The 19,179-nt window shown below is 48.5% G+C and overlaps 1 protein-coding gene across 2 annotated transcripts in view; it reads right to left on the bottom strand.

Annotated features, from left to right (window-relative positions):
* CAMK1 (calcium/calmodulin dependent protein kinase I) overlaps window positions 1-17,731 on the bottom strand; it is a 55,739-nt gene extending 38,008 nt beyond the window's left edge. Inside the window, exons 1-2 of one of the 2 annotated variants that reach the window (XM_060271243.2) lie at window positions 17,565-17,731; window positions 5,394-5,564 (exon numbers count right to left, since the gene is read on the bottom strand). In XM_060271243.2, the coding sequence (XP_060127226.1) occupies window positions 5,394-5,479 (86 nt within the window). In that variant the 5' untranslated portion in view covers window positions 5,480-5,564; window positions 17,565-17,731. Of the gene's footprint in view, window positions 1-5,393; window positions 5,565-6,424; window positions 6,625-17,564 lie in introns of those variants that run through there. The other variant, XM_060271244.2, reaches the window with a different exon arrangement.
* Window positions 17,732-19,179: the final 1,448 nt, after the last annotated feature.

Here is a 19,179-nt window from a genome sequence, read left to right as displayed (position 1 = left end):
GTAGACTTGGAGGGTTCCATGAGGGTCATCTACTCCAACCCCCTGCAATGCAGGAACATTTTGCCCAAAGTGGGACTTGAACCCACGACCCTGAGATTGAGGGTCTTGTGCTCTATTGACTAAGCTGCCAGAGCAGAAATGGCAGTCCGTGACAATTCCATAAAAGGGCCAAACCGCAGTTTTTAAAAAGGATGCTTAAGATGGCCTCTTAAGGAGAGGTTTGGTGGGGAACCCCATCCGGACAGAGAGCACATTCTGCTTCGGGACCCTGCACGGCTACTTTTCCTTCAAAACACAAGTGATCAGACTCCTCTTAAAGACACCTGAAGGTGTCATTTGGCCCTAAAATGGACGCAAGATAAAACACAGTGCCTGTCCATGGCAGCAGCAATCCAAACTGGTAAATAGGGAGGGTGGCATGACTTGCCACACAGAGGCCTGCAGGAGAAGAACCCTACCCTGCAGGGATTGTGAGGAACCAGAGAAGTTTTCCTCCAGAGATTGGACGAGGGTGACCTCTGCGAGAGCTCTCACCTTCTAATCCTTTCTGTAATTAACACATTAATCCCGCTTAGGTGTGTTAGCCACTCTCGGGTGCTGGCCTCATTTACTTTGCGAGCCAGCCAGTCTGAGCTCCTTTGCTGCCAGGCAGCTCCACCCGAGGTGTCAAACACAGTCCTTGACCACAGGGCTAAGGTTCATTGCCCTTTATGAAGGGGGGAGGTTGCTCTACGATTCTATGATCTCAGCCCTTTCTCCCTCTCTTACTCCACAACAGGCATCCCCAAACTGCGGCCCTCCAGATGTTTTGGCCTACAGCTCCCATGATCCCTAGCTAACAGGACCAGTGGTCGGGGAAGATGGGAATTGTAGTCCAAAACATCTGGAGGGCCGCAGTTTGGGGATGCCTGTTGTGGAGTAAGAGAGGGAGAAAGGACTGAGATCATAGAATCGTAGAGCGGGAAGGGCCCCTGAGTCTCACCTAGTCCAGCTCCCTGCAGTGCAGGAATACGCAGCTGTCCCAAACGGGGACCAAACCTGCGACCTTGGTGTTATCAACACCACGCTCTAACCAACAGAGCTACGCAGTGATATCAGTTCTGGTCCTGACAGCAAATTCCTGGACCAAGCGTGTGCTCTGTGGCATTTTAAATCTTGATTCGAAGATGCCCTGTGCGTGCCATCCTTTTGCATCCGCTCCTGGTTTGTAGATCTAGAAGTTCTTCCCTCTGCCCTACATGAACCATCACCACCAGTTGCCTTGAACATATGAAAGGGCTTACCTTTTTGCCCAGGGTTTTCCCCCAACCCATAAGATTGGACCCTGCTTTTTGTGCACAAATCTCTACTTGTTTTTATTCTTTTGCACTCTTTCATTGATATTATGCTGCATTGTTGTTTTAATGGATATGGCTGTTATATTGAGAATATAAAAGAGGCTACCAGATCCGGCCAATGGCCCTTCTAGCACAGCATCCTGTTCTCACAGTAGCTGACCTATGGGAAGCTTGCAAGCTGCAAATGAAGGTAACAGCGCTCTGCCCACCCGCAATTCCTAAGCAACTGGCATTCAGAGGTGTAATGCCTCTGACAGTGGAAGTAGAAGATTGTGCCCAGTAGCTGTTGATAGTCTTCAGTGAATTTGTCTACTTCTCTTTTAAAGGTAAAGGTAAAGGTAAAGGGGCCCCTGACCATTAGGTCCAGTCGTGACCGACTCTGCGGTTGCGACGCTCATCTCGCGTTATTGGCCGAGGGAGCCGGCGTACAGCTTCCAGGTCATGTGGCCAGCATGACAAAGCCGCTTCTGGCGAACCAGAGCAGCGCACGGAAACGCCGTTTACCTTCCCGCTGGAGCGGTACCTATTTATCTACATGCACTTTGGCGGGCTTTCGAACTGCTGTGTTGGCAGGAGCTGGGACCGAGTAACGGGAGCTCACCCCATCGCGGGGATTCGAACCACCGACTTTCTGATCGGTAAGCCCTAGGCTCTGTAGTTTAACCCACAGCGCCACCCACGTCCCACTTCTCTTTTAAAGCCATTCAAATTGGATGTATCTATTGTATACACAGCACATGCGCTGTGTATGTAAATGTATGTAAATGTAAAGCAATTTAAAAAGGCTTTTAAATAAATAAATAAAAAACACACACACACAATCCCCGATTAGATTCCTCAAGCACAAAGTCTTTCCATCCTTGCCTTATATCACAACCATGTTGGAAGAAAATATGGACACCTATAAGGAAGTTGGGGGGGGGGGGGAGAGAGAGAAAGGCTTTCGCTTTGTTTCTCGCCCAACAGAAAAGTTCATTCATTTCTTCTGCTGTTGCTCATGAAGACCCACACAGATAGCTGAGTTGCTTTGCATCCAATGGGTACTTGAGAAAGGAGAGGCTGAAAATAGCTATCTAGATAACAGACAGCCTTTGCCACTGCCAGACCTGAACCTTGAAAACCTTAAGGTAGCGCCTGTGAGCATGTGCTACCTGAGGCAAAATCCCCTCCTTGCAAAAAAGGGGGGGTACTATTGACTGGACACATACTTCAGCAGCAACCCAGGTCTCCTGTCAATATTGACTGAGCCCTGTGCTAATATTTGAAGCCACAGGTTTCCAAAGCGCATTCGCCACCTGTTGACCCACCCTTGGTACAAATTTGAGGTGGAGTGTGCCCAGCACTTTAGGAACGGGGCAGGGAAGAAGATTCTTGCCACTCACGGAGCCTGGAGCCTGCATCTCACCCTACACCTGGCTCCTACATTTTAGACCAGGTATCCCCAAACTGCGGCCCTCCAGGTGTTTTGGCCTACAACTCCCATGATCCCTAGCTAAGAGGACCAGTGGTCAGGGGTTTTGTTTCTACTACGTCAGACCAACACAGCTACCTACCTGTAACTACTTCAAGGGTGACATTTTTAAAAATGGAGGCAGTCAGTTCAGTGCACTGTTGTTGCAATTACAGGAGTTAGTCAACTTAACTATTATTATTATTAATCCTTATTTGTGGCTTACTGCAAAAAACAATTGCCTCAAAGTTGCCTCCTGTTTTTTTTAAAACAGACAGAAAAAGCATATTAATTTCAAATTAGAATACATCAAAAGATTTAAAAAGAGGTTAACTAGAATTGCTCATCGTGCAATAACGTAAAAAGAACAGACCCTACCCCACCCACCTAAAAGATGAACACCAATAAAGAGCAAAGTGTCTGGGCAAAAAAGAACCTCTTTGGGGAGACCAATGCCTCCTTATGCAGGTTGCAGCAACTAGAATAGAGTCAGGCATAAATGCTTCCCGGCTTTTAGAAATGTGTTCCTATTTGTTTATGATGGCGCCTGTGTTTTTTTTTTTTTTTGGTTTTTTTTTATTGTCAGTGTTCGCTCCTTTTTCTTTCTTTTTTTACATTAGTGATCTAAGCCATGCTTTCTGTCTGCAGGTCTGCGTATCTGTGGAGATGAAAGCCTGGCTTTAAAATAAATACTTTTAATAAATAAATGGGTGATTGATCGGGCGGGGGGCGGGCACATGAAAACTGAGTTGCAGCAGGGAGGAGAGGGGAATGTGCATCTTTTATAGATGGCAAAATGGAACTTCCATGTTTAGAGAGCGTATACCTGACTAAATGCGGCATATTGTTGTTGGCATCTATCTGTCTTGAGAGACAATGGAGGAGTGCGCCAACACGAGTAAGGTCAAAAACCTGTAGAATCCAGCCTCCTGCATTGTTTTTGCTACATTAGCAGCACCAAAGTGACTCCCTGGGGGCACAAGCCTGGGGAGTGCGTATGGTCGTCCTGGGCTACCCAAGTGACAAGACCCACCCACCCCTTGGCCTCACTGATATGGCCCAAAGGAAAGAAGATTCCACCTAAACATTAGGAAGAACTTCCTGACAGTAAGAGCTGTTCGGCAGTGGAATTTGCTACCAAGGAGTGTGGTGGAGTCTCCTTCTTTGGAGGTCTTTAAGCAGAGGCTTGACAGACATATGTCAATAATGCTTTGATGGTGTTTCCTGCTTGGCAGGGGGTTGGACTGGATGGCCCTTGTGGTCTTTTCCAACTCTATGATTCTGTGATTCTATGAAATGGAGTCGAGAGTGAATTTCATGCTCTTTATTCGGCTTGTAGTAGCAACTGAAGAATAAGAAAAGAATGGCTCTTTACCCCAAAGTCTGCGTCTGCTTATATACATTATTTACACAATGGCCCTTGCGTGATTGGCTACTTCGGGGCTGCACCTGTAGGCTAATCAGGTTGCAGATTCACTTCTGCCAGCAGCCTGATTGGCTGCTCCTGCAGGCCAATCACCTTGCTGATTCACTTCCACCTGGAGCTGGATTGGGTGGTTCCTGCGGACCAATCAGACTGCTGCATTCTGGATCCTATTGTTCTATGATTCAGCTTAGTACACAACACTAACACTCCCTGTTCTCTTCGTGTGCTCTCTTCCTCATCAAGCATAGCCAGGAGAAGACGAATGGAGGCCTCTAATTTCAATTAACCACAATCACTGTTATGCTCGAACCATAAACTGTGCTTAATCTTAACGATGGCTTGGTGAAACGAGACAGCTTCATAAGCTATTACTTGAAGTTGGCCGGTTTCAAAACAAACCATAGTTAAGGTTAAGCACAAGATGTGGTTCATACAGTAAAATTAAAAAGCAGAAGCAAAATATTCCAAGCCCCTTCTTGCAGCTGTGTCAAAGGAGAAGCATGTGGCCCCAAGGGAAGGTAGACTCCCTCCCACCACAGTAAACCATGGCAACCAGTGTGACTCTGAAACATTTTTTAATTCCCGTTTCATGTAGACAAGGTCAATTAGCTTAGGCTAACAGCCTTGGAATCTTGATGATAGAAACAAGCTCTTAGAACATCAGCTGGCAGAATGTCGAGCAGCATCTCCTGCTAGGAGATTTGCAGAAGATGTACAAGGGTCCCCCCAATTGTTTAATAACAGAAAGAACAACAAAGGCACCCTCTTCCCTAAACCGAAGAAAACTAAAATGAAGAAAAAAAGCTACTATTTTGAACCTGGCTCAAGTTGGTGGATCTTGAGGTTTTCATGAAAATAAAGTACTGTGAATCCCAAAAGTCTGGTGACCGCCCACCCCCCTGCCTTAGAGGAGCAGCCCTCACCCAGATATCCCTAATAACCACATGGCTGTGTGGTGTAGTGGTTAGGGTGCCAGACTAGGACCTCGGAGACCAAGAATCAAATCCCCACTCATTGCTGAAGATGGTGACCTTGGGACAGCCGCTGCCTATCAACCTAACCTACCTCACAGGGTTGTCGTGAGGATTAAATTGGGGGGGGGGGAGAACCACGAGCACCAGCTTAATCTCCTTGAAGAAAAAGCTGGGATGTAAATGCAATAAACAAACAACGAACTCACGTGCCCAGCACCTCCCGGAATTCATAGATCTCCCGGATATCTTCTGCTCGTTTCTTCCAACTGGGTTCCTCCTCTTCCAAGGGCATGGCTCTTATTGGGCTAAACCTCTGGGCTGCCCTGTGCCCAGCTGTCCCAGAGCAGAGGGGCAGGCAGGTGGAGCAAACTCAGGGCCTAGAGAGGAAGAGCAGGGATATCGGCATTAGAACAACAGGACCGCAAAGCCTGGCTGTGCCATCTTCCTGGAGCTAAGCACCGCCTAGGAGGAGAGCAAACGGGGGCCAACCTGAGTGTTGCAGGAGTGTTACATATTCAGTTTGGTTCTGCTCATCCCATGCCTATGAAGGAAGTGTGTTCACCTGACGCCTTCCAGCAGAAGGCTCTCACACTGTTCAGCTGCTCGGCATCAAAAAATCCAGGATCCGCAAGCCCAAGGTGTGCCACAGCCTTCCCCAGCCAGATGTTTCGGCCTACCGTTTTCCATCAGCCCCAGGAAACACTGCCGATGCTCAGGACTGATGCAGACTAAAACATCTGGAGGTCACCAGTGTCCAGGAAGGCTGCTATATCATCTTTGGTGAAGCAGCTCAGTTTAAAATTAAAGAGGTGCCCCGACTTACGAATTTAATCCGTTCCGAAGGCACCTTCGTAGGTCGAAAAATTCGTAAGTCGAAACGCGCCATTGGAAACGTGATTTCCCATAGGAATGCATTGGAAACGGAAAAATCCATAAGTCGAAGCAACCCCATCTAAAAATTGGTAAGTCGAAAAAACCCTATCTAAAACCACCGCGGTTTCCGTTCGGATGTTGAGAAATTCGTAAGCGTGCGGCCATTTGCCCCATTCGTAAGTCGAAAAATTCGGTTGTCGAGTCGTTCGTAAGTCGAGGTACCACTGTACAGTAGCTGGTTTATGGAGGGACCTCAGAATTCGGGTTATAGATTCCCCCCCTCCCCAAAGGCTTAGCCCAAGGGTCTGCAACGTAGTGCCCTCCCTCTGGATGTCTCCAGACTCCAGTTCTCATCATCACTGACCATGGGCCTTGCTGTCTCTAGGGCTGATGGGAGTTGATAATCCAGCAACATCTTGAGAGCGGCACCAAGTCTTTCAAGGAGGCGGCAGGGGGGTGGGGTGCATTGGCCAGGCCCAAGGGCTTCTTTTGCTTCAGCTTAGGTCGCCCTCCCTCTTCCCAATTCCTCTCCACTTTTGTGCCCTTCAGCATATTGCTCAGGCTTCTAAGCCTGTTTGGTAACATTGCAGTTGTCGCCATGACAACAGCTGTAGCTCCTGCAACACCGAAAACACAACTCCTTCCTCTGCCTCAACCTCCATCTCCCAAGGGGGCCAGGCTTGCCCCTACTTTTGCACACTCATGCACACCACACACACCCTCAAAGCAGCCTTCTCCAACCTGATGCCCTCTAGATATGTTTTGGACTGCAACTTCTTCTCCTCAGCCAACATCTAAGTTGGCAAAGGCTGGCTTACGGCCTAGCCTTCGTGCTGCGACGTGAGCAACCGTGTTCAAATGAACTTTAAAGTGAGCAGCATTGCAGGTTTCCGGAAAGGCTAAGCAGGAGGGTGTCCATTTCCCTTGAAAGCTTCGCTTTGGGCTCATCCAAACTCCCAGGACCCAGTGGAAATGTGGCAGTCTCTCCCAACGTGTGCATGTGTCCAATGTGCAAAAAGTCTGGGGGAAATGGATTTGTTGTACGAGGATGAAAGAGTGGTTTAAAGTTAAAAGTAAAGGTAAAGGGACCCCTGACAATTAGGTCCAGTCGTGACCGACTCTGGGGTTGCGGCGCTCATCTCGCTTTACTGGCCGAGGGAACCGGCGTACAGTTTCTGGGTCATGTGGCCAGCATGACAAAGCCGTTTACCTTCCCGCTTGGAATGGTACCTATTTATCTACTTGCCCTTTGATGTGCTTTCGAACTGCTAGGTTGGCAGGAGCTGGGACCGAGCAACGGGAGCTCACCCCATCACAGGGATTCGAACCACCGACCTTCTAATCGGCAAGCCCTAGGCTCTGTGGTTTAACCCACAGCTCCACCTGCGTTGTACTGGATTTGTTGTACTAGGATGAAAGAGTGGTTTACTTCGCTTTAATTGCACAAACCTAAGTTTTGGGTGGGCCATGGGTGCTGTTGCTCTGGTTCGCCAGAAGCGGCTTAGTCATGCTGGCCACCTGTCCCAGAAGCTGTACGCCGGCTCCCTCGGCCAGTAAAGCGAGATGAGCGTCGCAACTCGAGTGTCGTCCGCGACTGGACCTAATGGTCAGGGGTCCCTTTACCTTTTACACTCCCACTTGCCCTGTGCCCTGAGTGGTTTTCTGCTTTGACCACTCCTTTCCCACGGAAAACCCACCATTTAGTGCTAAATCGGAGCAAACATCAAACCTGGAGAAAACCCGAATTGCTGTTTGCTCTGACTGAGTGCTAAAGAGCAGTTTTCTCCGAGGGAAAGCGGCGGGAGCGGAGGAGGAAGTGTGGACAAAGCCTTTGATTTACTTCTGCTCCTTATGCCTGATGCTGAAGACAAGGGCTGCCTCCAGAAGGTCAGTCTTTTTAAGGAGGGATTTCCATTGCATAGCAGGCACTTGGGTTTGCGCACTTGAAGCAGACTAAAATGTTCCATGACTCTGGCACAATAAACTCACTTGCTAAAGATTGGCCTTTTTTTGCTGTTAGGAAAGTGATGGGAAAGACATTAATGGGAAGCCGCACAAGCAATTCAAGATGAAAATGGCTCCCTGCAAACAAATCAGCTCAATAAAGACAGCATTTTCTAACGTCTGCTTCGCACAAGCAAATCAGGATTAATGCTCAACGAACATGCTGCCTGGAGGAGCTCTAGGTTATCAGTCAAAACACAATAAAATCTACTGAGTTGCAGCCAACTGAGGCTGTGTACACACGAATACCTTAAAAGCACATTTAAAGTACATTCTTTACCTCAGAGAATTCTGGGCACTGTAGTTTACCCCTCACAGGGTTACAATTCCCAGCTGCCCTTAACAAACTACAGTACCCATAATTCTTCGAGGGGAAAGAATGTGCTTTGAATGTGCTATATTAGGCACCCCCAAACTCGGCCCTCCAGATATTTTGGGACTACAATTCCCCTGACCACTGGCCCTGTTAGCTAGGGATGATAGGAGTTGTAGTCCCAGAACATCTGGAGGGTTAGGTTTGGGGGTGCCTGTGCTACATTAAAAAAATATAGTGGGTAATGCAGCCTATGTTGTACTCGGAGGAAACCTACTGAAATTACTGGACCTAAATTAGTCATACCCACTCATTCCCAAGCGCCTACTCACAGTATGATTTAACACTGGATGTGATCTACCGTTCGCAAACATTTTAAGAAGAGAATTACGTAACGCTGTTCCCTTCCTCCAAAGGAAGGCCACATTCACCCGAGTCATGTGAGGCCACCTGAAGTTCCTCTTGGCTCTGTTTTCTGAAGTAAAAACAGCTCTGTTCACTGTAGCAGACAGAAGTACATGCGGGGGGCGGGCAGGGGGGGGAGAGGAAGTCAAATCTTATTTCTGTAGCATTCAACCAGTCAAATGGGGTTAGGATGTTCATCCTCTTTTTTTGTTTTCTTTTTTAAAGAGAACATTTGTACCCCTGTTCTCTTCCTCGTTTAGGTCGTATCTTCTCTCCCTCCCTGGAAAAGTTGGCACGTTAGGGATCGAGAGGGAGGGCGGTGCTATTTTATCCTTCTTCTCCAATTGTCAGAGCCTCTGAATATCAACTGAAAACAGTAAGAGGGGAGGGGGCTCCTGTGCTCAGGTTTTGCTTGTTGGCGTCCCAGAGGCATCTTGTTGTGAGAACAAGATGCTGGAACAGATGGGCCACTTGGCCTGATCCAGCAGGCCTGGTCTTGGGCCACTCTTGCCATATGATGCTGGGGTTGATGCGAGTGGCGGTCCAAAACGTCTATCTGGAAGGCACTAGGTTGGTGAAGGCTGTGCTATGTTATCTTTCCACGAGGGGGGGAAGAAAGGTTTGTTAAAAGCACAGGGAAGCATTCAAAACATGCAATTCTGAACTGGTACAGTGGAACCTCGGTTTTCAAGCATCTCAGAAGCCGAACGTTTAGGTTTCCAAATGGCGAAAACCTGGAAGTAATTGTTTCAGTTTTCGAACATTTGACCTCAGAAGTCAAACAGCTTCTGTGGCGCGTTTCTCAATTTTCTCAACTGAATTTTTCGACCACCCATTGCGCCTCAGGTGTCGAACGTTTCGGAAGTCGAATGGTCTTCCAGAACGGATTACGTTCGACAACCGAGGTTCCATTGTACCACTTCAGGGGGCCTGTACCTTCCTTTCTTTCTTTCTTTCTTTCTTTCTTTCTTTAATATGTTGTCTGGCTCTGGCTAGACAATACCGGTATTAAAGAAGCAATAGGACCCAAGGCAGCTCACAACATAAAACAAAACAGCTAAAACTAAGAACATACAGTGGTATAATAATAATAATATAATAATAATAATTTATTATTTATACCCTGCCCATCTGGCTGGGTTTCCCCAGCCACTCTGGGCGGCTTCCAACAGAAAAATGAAATAAAATAATCTATTAAACATTAAAAGCCATTAAACATTAAAAACAGGACTGCCTTCAGATGTCTTCTAAAAATCTGGTAGCTGTTTTTCTCTTTGACATCTGGTGGGAGGGCATTCCACAGGGCGGGCGCCACCACCGAGAAGGCCCTCTGCCTGGTTCCCTGCAACTTGGCTTCTCGCAACGAGGGAACCGCCAGAAGGCCCTCTGTACTGGACCTCAGTGGTACCTCAGTTTGCGACCGCAATCCGTTCCGCGGAGGTGGTCGCTCGCTGAAGGCACGCTTCTGTGAGTGTGCGAAGCGCCAATAGAGCGCTTCTGCGCATGCGCGAGCTGCGCAGATCGTGAGCTGCACATCCGATGCCGCAGAACCCGGATGCTCGCCGAGGTAGGCATATAAACCGAGGTTTGACTGTATACGAGAAATATGGATACTAAGAAGCAATTAAATAAGTAACCCTATTTAAAAGCACCGAGAACACTTATAACTTAAGAAAAATAAAAGTATAACACCCTGCGCCTCTGACCCTGCCACAACAGACAATTAGTGGCCAAAAGGCCTGTTGAAACAAAGGGGGTGGGGAAGAATTTCCTGGCCAGCAAAAGGAAAGCAGAGAGAGAGGGCCATGGAAGGTCATTGCACAATCAGAAAGCAGTTGCTAAGAAGGCCCTCTCTTGTGTCATAAATCCAAACAGGGTGTAACTGTCACCATGGCCAGAGCAGACATCTCCAGGAACAGGCGGAGCTGGCGCACTACTTTTAAATGTGCCCACATGCTCCTGGTAATCAGCTAAACTGATATAACTGCCTGTGAACTTCAAGGATTGGAGTCACTGCCTTTGCACACTACCCACAATCAGGTCAAGCTGTTCATTGATGGAGCTGCATCCACCATGTTTGTTGATGGAAGTGCTGAGGAATTCTAACAAACAAACAAACAAACAAACAAACAAACAAACAACAAAACCAGTGCAGTTTTGAAATCGATTGTTAAAAGCAGCACAGTTTTTGAAAGGTTCAGTCTGCCATCTTGTGACAAAATGGTATCCAATTGTATCCAAACCCAGACCCCAAAACTGCTCCCTGATCTCAGGAACCACCGTGGAAAATTTGATTAAGATACCCTTTGTTATATGAAAATTTAACAAAGGGGGGGGGCAGAGAGAAAGAGAGAGAGAAAAGCAGAACAATAAATAAATGAATAATAAGAGAAAGAAAAATAAATAATATATGAACAACAAAAACCATCAGCTCACATTAAGCGTGCAATAACCGTAATTGCGACCATCTTTAGTTAAACATATAGGTTAATATAAGCCCTCCAAAGGTTTAAACAGGTATTGACGTGAAACTGATGGGTACAAGAACTATGTTCAAATGTAGCCACAATATCTTAAGAGGCGTGCAAATGCACAGACAATCAACTCCAAAATATATTGTTATGAGTTTTTGAGTGCGAGACACCCTAAATTCCTGGATTCAGCAAATGTTAGAATTTAATCAATGCTTGGAGTGTTAAAACTGGATGCCAGACACTGGATTTAGCAGGTATTAAAATATAAGGCAGGACAGCTTCCCGTGGCAGGAAATTGCCTGGGAGACGAGCCATTAAGAAGGACAAAGGAAAGGTAACGAGCCATTCGGGAAGCCAAAGCAGAGTTCAAAAGTAGAGTTTCAGAGCTGGCTGTGAGCTGGCTTAGGGGGGAAAGATTGCAGTCTGTAAAAGTCGGCAAGCTGCAGAGAACCACAGCTGGTGTGTCTTTTTGAATCCAAGGCTACCAACTAGGGGAGAAGCAAGACTCTCTTGGAGTGTCAATGCTGGGAGGCCCTGCATTGTAGTATCAGGTTGCATCATATCATAAAGACACCACAGACACCGCTGTGCCTCGTTCCCAAAAAGAAACACGGACCCTGGAACCGCAGGAATCTCACACCACTCAGATATAGGCGTGGCATGCAACAATATCATAGAAAAGGGTACCAATGGCTACTAGCCATGATGCCTATGTGCTACCTCCTGTGTTGGAGGCATTATGCCTCCGAATAGCAAAGATGGGGTTCACAAGTGGGGAGAATGTTGTTGCACACCTGACCTGCTTGGGGGCTTCACAAGGGCACCTAGTTGCCCACTGTGATAGCAGAATGCTGAGCTAGATGGGGACATTGGTCTGATCCAGCAGTGCTCTGGATCTGCTTCCCAGCCAGATCCAGGCCCACACCAATGCTGTCCAAACTCCAGAGGGACACTCTGCCCTCTAGTAGCAGGGATGTGGAACTTTTTCCCACATGTTCTTGTTGGACTGCAACTCCCACCATGTCTAGCTAGCATGGTCAATAGTCAGGGGTAATTTTAGTGAGTCGTTCCTCATCTCTTCATCATATAGCCGGGTTTCTCCTGAAGGTAAAGGGACCCCTGACCATTAGGTCCAGTTGTGACCGACTCTGGGGTTGTGGTGCTCATCTCGTGTTATTGGCCGAGGGAGTCGGCATACAGCTTCCGGGTCATGTGGCCAGTATGACTAAGCCGCTTCTGGCGAACCAGAGCAGCACACCGAAATGCTGTTTACCTTCCCGCCGGAGCAGTACCTATTTATCTACTTGCAGTTTGACGTGCTTTCGATTCAAACCGCTGACCTTCTGATCGGCAAGCCCTAGGCTCCACAGCACCACCCATGTCCTACCTGGGCAGAAATACTTGCGTCATGGCCATCTTAAAAACGGCAACATTAACAGCCCATTTTACATCAGCTTGCATTTAGATGAATTGACACATGATGCCATCAAATGACACTTCCTCCTACCAGGAGAAAGAGCAGCACTATGCCCCAGGCAACCTAAGTGCGGAATCATCCAGCCGAGATAGCTAAGTGCCAAAATGCAACTCTGAAACGCAAGCCAAAGCTGAACATGGAAGGGCTGGGTCTAGTGTTCATGAGTCAGCGTTGTATAATTGCAGATTCCTCTTCACAAAACTGCCTGGAGTTGAAGCCTACATCCGTGGTCAAGGGCGTACCCACCATGCGGCAAGTTAGGGCAGCTGCCCTACTCTAGAAGCAGGGCTGGTGGGCAGAGGCGGAGCACAGCCCGGCGGAGCGCGAGTTCGCCATTCCCGCCGCACCGCGCCGCACCCTCCCTCCAGCTCCCCGGCGCGCCCTCAGGCAAGGCCAAGCGCGGCGGGGAACCAGGGAGCGCGGCGCGGTGGGCGGGAACGCCGAACTCGCGCTCCGCTGGGCTGGGCTCCGCCTCCGCCCACCAGCCCTGCTGCTAGGGAGGGGCACAGCCCGGCGGAGCGCGAGTTCGCTGTTCCCGCCCACTTTGTGGCCCCTCCCCTTCCGTGCCTTGGCCCCTCCCCTTGCCCCCCCCTAGTTTTGATCCTGGGTACGCCCATGTCCGTGGTCAGCATATTATTATTATTATTATTATTATTATTATTATTATTAGTCCCATGTTGACTTGGGCAAGTGCTGAAGGACCAACATACTGGTTCCAGTCCCATTACACAGTGGAAATGCGTCAGTCTCTCCCAATGGGTGCATGTGCCCATGTGCAAAAAAGTCTGGGGGGAAATGGATTTGTTGTACTAGGGTGAAAGAGTGGTTTACTTCGCTTTAATTGCACAAACCTAAGTTTTGGGGGTGAGCTTGAATGCCTCCTGCAAAACAGAGACAGCTTGAAGGCAGCCTGAATAGGATGCAGGCAAATCCAGGATGCTCTCATGGGGGGTGGGGTGGGGATATGTAATATGTTAAATCACCTGGTCCTGCCAAGCCAAGCCAAGGCACACGCAAAGGCAAGAGAGTTCTCCCCTTCTGCGAGATAGTTAATTACAACTGTTTTGCAAGTCTCTTGGCTTTCACATAACAGAGAGCAGTTGAGGTGCATAAGAAGGGGATAAGTCTGCAGCTCTCTGGATCAAACCTGTGTCTGCGTGTGTGCGTGTGTGTGTGTGTGTGTGTGTGTGAGAGAGAGAGAGAGAGAGAGAGAGAGAGAGAGCTTTTCAATTTTGTCGTTGATCACTCTGGGGAGGAAGAGGTTAAGGAGAAAACAGTACACATGCTCAGGGAATGCAGAGAGACACCATTGGGTCAGAGATCTTGCTGCAGGGGGCCGGAGGGGACAAATTGGGATCTCAGGCTGCCAGTTGACCAATGCTACCTTTAACCAAGAGTATTCCAGCACTTTAAAGACTAACAAGCTTTATTATGGTATAAACGACCATGGAGTAAAGTCCGCTTCATCAGGCTTTACATTAGGTAAAGTAGGAAAGACAAGGCAAGCCAGACAACCAGGGCTTGTTTTTTTTTCCAGCCAGAACTCACTGGAACTCAGTTCTGGCACCTCTCAGGTGGTGAGAGGGTTGCCACTATAAGAGAACGAGAGGAGTTCGTGGTGAGTTCCGGCACCTCTTTTTCTAGCCAAACAGCACCGCAGACAACTAAAGATAGATTTGCAAACGAAGAACTGGCAGGTGGGCAGCGACATCTGGTGAAAAAGGTGCCAGTCTTGAAGGTGTCACAGGACACTGTGTTTGGCTTTGCTCCAACAGACTAACACGGCTGCCTGCCTGGAAATTCATACCCTACAAGTTGCTACAAGTTTAAGAGACAAGGACCTGGCTTCTCTGAATGGCAGCCGCTCTGTAAGGTCTCAGGCGGAACCCCACTGCCTGACATTTTAAAAAAGAAAGAAACTGGAGATGCAGGGGGTTGAAGAACACAAGGACTTTAACATGGCACTACAGAACTAGCTACAGGTAGGTAGCCGTGTTGGCCTGACTCAGTCAAAACAAAATTAAAAAAATCCTTCCAGTAGCACCTTAGAGACCAACTAAGTTTGTCGTAGGTATGAGCTTTCGTGTGCATGCACACTTCTTCAGATACACTGAAACAGAAGCTTTTCCCTGCAAGACCAATTGCAGTCGTTACCAGTCATCAACAGGTTTACCACTCCTATCAGCCAATCACCCATTCCCACCACCCTTCTGAGTAATACCCCTCCCCACCCTCTCACTATGTATAAGGGGCCGGTGACTTCTGTTTCAGTGTATCTGAAGAAGTGTGCATGCACACGAAAGCTCATACCTATGACAAACTTAGTTGGTCTCTAAGGTGCTACTGGAAGGATTTTTTTATTTTGTTATGGCACTATAGACTCTGCTTCCCTTGTGGCTACTCTACTGCATCCCCATCCCAGGGATGTGGAACCTGTGGCCCCCCAGATGTTGTTGCACTTCCATGAGACACAGTAAACATGGACCACAGGGTGAAAACCGAGTCAGATCCCCCTGTATTTTCAGACCAAGCCACAGGGGAAGGCCAGAGACGTCAATAAGCTCTCCATCGAAACCTTTGTATCTGGTAAATGGACCACTGCATACGCAGAAGAGGCAGGAAGAGACTCAGCGCTACCAAACGCCATCATCACAGGGACATAAACAGATAGGCGCACACCCCTCTACAGAACCAGGCATAGGGTCACCTACACAGATATACACAGAGAGCCAGTGATAATGCAATATTCTAGACCAACACACACACCCCTCACGTGCCCCATTTGCATTTTCCCACCAACTGCAGCATTCGTGCTAATTGTTTGCAGCAGAAATTGCTGGCGGGCATGTTCCCCTTTAGGGGTAGGAGTGGGGTGGATAGGGGTGACTGCAGGGAGATACAATGCAAAAGTGCCATCCTGCTGTTTGCCTGTCTCCGGAGGAAGCAGAAAGGGATGCTGCAGCAGTGGCTTACAGGCTAGCCATGAATGGAAGCACGGAGTGGAATGGAGCAACAGGAAATCTGCCTGATTCTTATTATTTTTTAATCTCGCCAGATGAATCATCTGTGCTGGCATTAAAAAAAACACAGGTACCCAATTATTATTCCCCCCCCCCCAAAAGGAAGTCAGGGGTAGTTTTGAAAATGGTATATGGTGGGGGAGCATGTGTGTGTAAGGAGAAAACACGACAGCAGCACAGTCCAATCAGTGCCCATGATGAGTGTGCAATTACAACAGATTATCCATAATAATGCTACAAAGCGGAAGAATCCTGTTTTCACCAAACACCCAAAGTAGTGTCATTTGCATATTGAGGAAATGAGTAAAAAAGAAGAAGCAATGCAGGTACTTGGATGGAAAAGGCTGGCTTGCTCAAAGAGAGACTAAATGGGCTTCCCTCCCTTATTATTGGTAGTATGTGTCCTTTTTATATATTAATTTTAAAAACTCCCACTTTCTCAGCTCTCCCTTTTACAACAAGTGTCGCTCCCCCACTTGTTCCACAACACTGTTCCACAAGAGGTATTAAAAGGAAATATATATATTATGTATGTATGAAAGGCTGTATGCATGGGCTAGAGCTATGCATAAGTAGAGTGTTACAGAATCATTTGGAAAGATCCCAGATTCACCCATATGAGGACAACCGCTACATGGAAACAGGCACCAACAGAAACAAATATGTTCAACAAGTAGGCAAAGAGACAGCCACACGGGTAGCATCACATATACACTTGTACCTTCCCATGGAAGAACTACAATAGACCTACCCATAGAGACATGCCTACAAAACAATTGCATAACATCACAGACAGATGCAGGCAGCTGACAGTGATAACCACATGCTTAGCAACACAATGCACATTTGCATGGAGATAAGCGTACATCAAAGCACAGGGAAGAGCAAGATCTATGCCCATTTCTCTACTCAGACATGCATCATTTATCATTTTTCTTTTTAAAGAAAAAGATTGTGCAGACGGAGAGCCGGGGCAGAGGCAGGCATATTTAGCAACCTGTCTCTTCCTCCCCAGGTGCAGAGAGGCAAAGAAAGGCATGTGCCACTTTTTACGCAGCCGTTCCAGACATGGCATCCTGCTCCAAGGCATGCACAGTGCACAAGTATGTGCATGGAGAGCAGGGTCAGATACAATCACAGGCAGGCAGATATGGCCGCGGCGACTCAGGCACACCTGTGCACCCATTCATACAGTGAGCCATTCATACCCTCTCCACGCACCGGACACACATTCGCACAGGAGATTATGCAGATCCCTTTTGGAGAGAGAGACAGAGAGAGGATTGCACAACACTGATCCTGCTATGCATGTTTACACTCCTCCCCCTCGGGCCAGCATGCCGAGGACTGGGAGCCTCAAGCAGGTGCAGAGAAACGGCTAAGTGCCGAGATGATGTGCTGCGGAGTGAGAGGCAGGCAAGGCATACGAGCTACGCCAGCTCCCCATAGGAGAAAGGAAAAGGAGGAGGAAGGAAGGAAGGAAGGACCCTCCTCACAGGAGAAGTAGTAAATCGCACGGGCGAGTGCAGACAGCCAAGGCTCACACAGCGCAAATCTGACGCGGTGCAGGTCGAGATCCACGCCGACCTCCCAATCCGCACCCGGGCGAGCGTGCATGCTCAGGAGCGGTAGAGGCAGCCCTACAGCAAGCGCTGGCAGAGGCGCGCGGGCGCAGCAGGCAGAGAAAGGCGCACGGCTGCAGCCAGGGAGACAGACAACGCCGCCGCCGCCGCTGCCGCCCGCCCATTCATCCGTCTCCAATCTGTCCTCGGCCGGCGCAGTCCCGAGATGCCCTCCTTCGCCTTACTTACATGGAGGGATCTGCGGTGGCGGTGGTTCTGCCGGGGCTGTCCCGCTTCTCGAGCTGAGCGCACGGCAGCGGCCCCCTCGGGTCCTCCGCGCCCCACCGCCGCCAGCAGAGATAGGGGGAAAGCGTCCGCCGTCGCGCCCCTCTCCGCCTTCTCCTCCCAAGCTCTGTGCGCGCTCGCCCTCCAGCCACCGGCGATGTCACCGCGAGAGGGCGGAGCTGGCGCCCGCAGGAAGCCAATCCGAGGCTCGGGAGGCGGGAGCTGCCTGGCGACGGGATTAAACCGAAATGAAACGGGGCTGGATGGAGAAGGCGCCGCCGCTCCATTCATAAATACGGAGCGCAAGAAGAGCGCGCACGCTCACACACCGCGGCGCTCTTGGCTACCAGTTTTACAGGCAGGGCCTCGGAGAGGAATTTTATCCGGGGAGTGGTGGTAAAAGAGGGGGGGGGGGCTTCCCTTCTCCAGGAGTCGTTTAGTTTTTATCCGCTACGGTTTGTAACGCCATGAGCTGCAGCCCGTAAGGTCAACATTAGGGTACTATGGAAGACGAGACGGGGTGGAGTAGAGCGCCCTGTTAATTGTCTGCTCTTATTCTCTCTCCAGGATAAAAATAAATAAATGTATATGAGATAAGGAAGCACATTTGATTTAAACATCTTCCTTTATGCTACAATGCACGTAAGAAGGAATTCGCATCGGAACATCCTTTCCTGTTGCAACCCAGATGAGATCCTCAGAAACAAATAATGATAATTGCTTTTTACTCTTTTGAAAAGAGCTTTTCTGCACCTGCTTGAGGTTCCCAATCCTCTGCATGCTGACCTGAGTGGGGTGGGCTTCTGAGTAAAAACAGGCATAGCAGGAAAGGTGACGAAGTGCAGGTCGAGATCCCAGCATCTTAGGGGGCAGTGTGTGTGTGTGTGTGCGTGTGTGTGATCCAATTGCTATTCCAGCAAGATGTTTTTCTCTGCTTCCCACCAAAATACCTCTGTACCTTAATCGCATTGAGATCCAGTTTTGCCCATTAAGGCATCAGAGAACATGTCTTTGACCTCATCTATGTGACAGCTCCCTCGGCCTATAGAGCAAGATGAATGCCGCAACCCCAGAGTCGTCCACGACTGGACCTAACAGTCAGGTGTACCTTTACCCTTTACCTTTATGTGACAGCACTTCCAAATATTTGAAGAGCGTTGTGGTGTCTGTCAGTCTCCTGTATGCTAAATATACCCAGCTCTTCCAACCTTGTCTCAGAGGACTTTCTCGAAGCAGGCTACCTCGAAAGGACTAGTATACTGGAGGAATTTGAAACATTAGCCCAGATATCAAAGGCACAAAGGCATGTACAAGGTGTACAACCGTCCCAAACACTTTAGGATTAACACCCACCCACACCTGCTTGAAACCCACTTGAAACCTGCTCCATCAGATCCCGGGGACAAGACGACCATCACATACATAGGCCGCACAATATTCTAAAACAAACTTTTAACAAAACAAAACAAAAAAGTGCTATAAAAATCTGATCTAATTCATCTAAACTCTGTAACAATTTTATAAAAATACAGGACTTCCAATGAAAAGAAAGCAGGGCTACCTGCCACTGGGTTTTTTC

Source organism: Zootoca vivipara, chromosome 2 (assembly GCF_965207765.1).
Source record: "Zootoca vivipara chromosome 2, rZooViv2.hap1.1, whole genome shotgun sequence".
NCBI lineage: Eukaryota > Metazoa > Chordata > Lepidosauria > Squamata > Lacertidae > Zootoca > Zootoca vivipara.
Note: the sequence above shows the minus strand (reverse complement) of the source record. Positions and strands in the feature narration are given on the sequence as shown.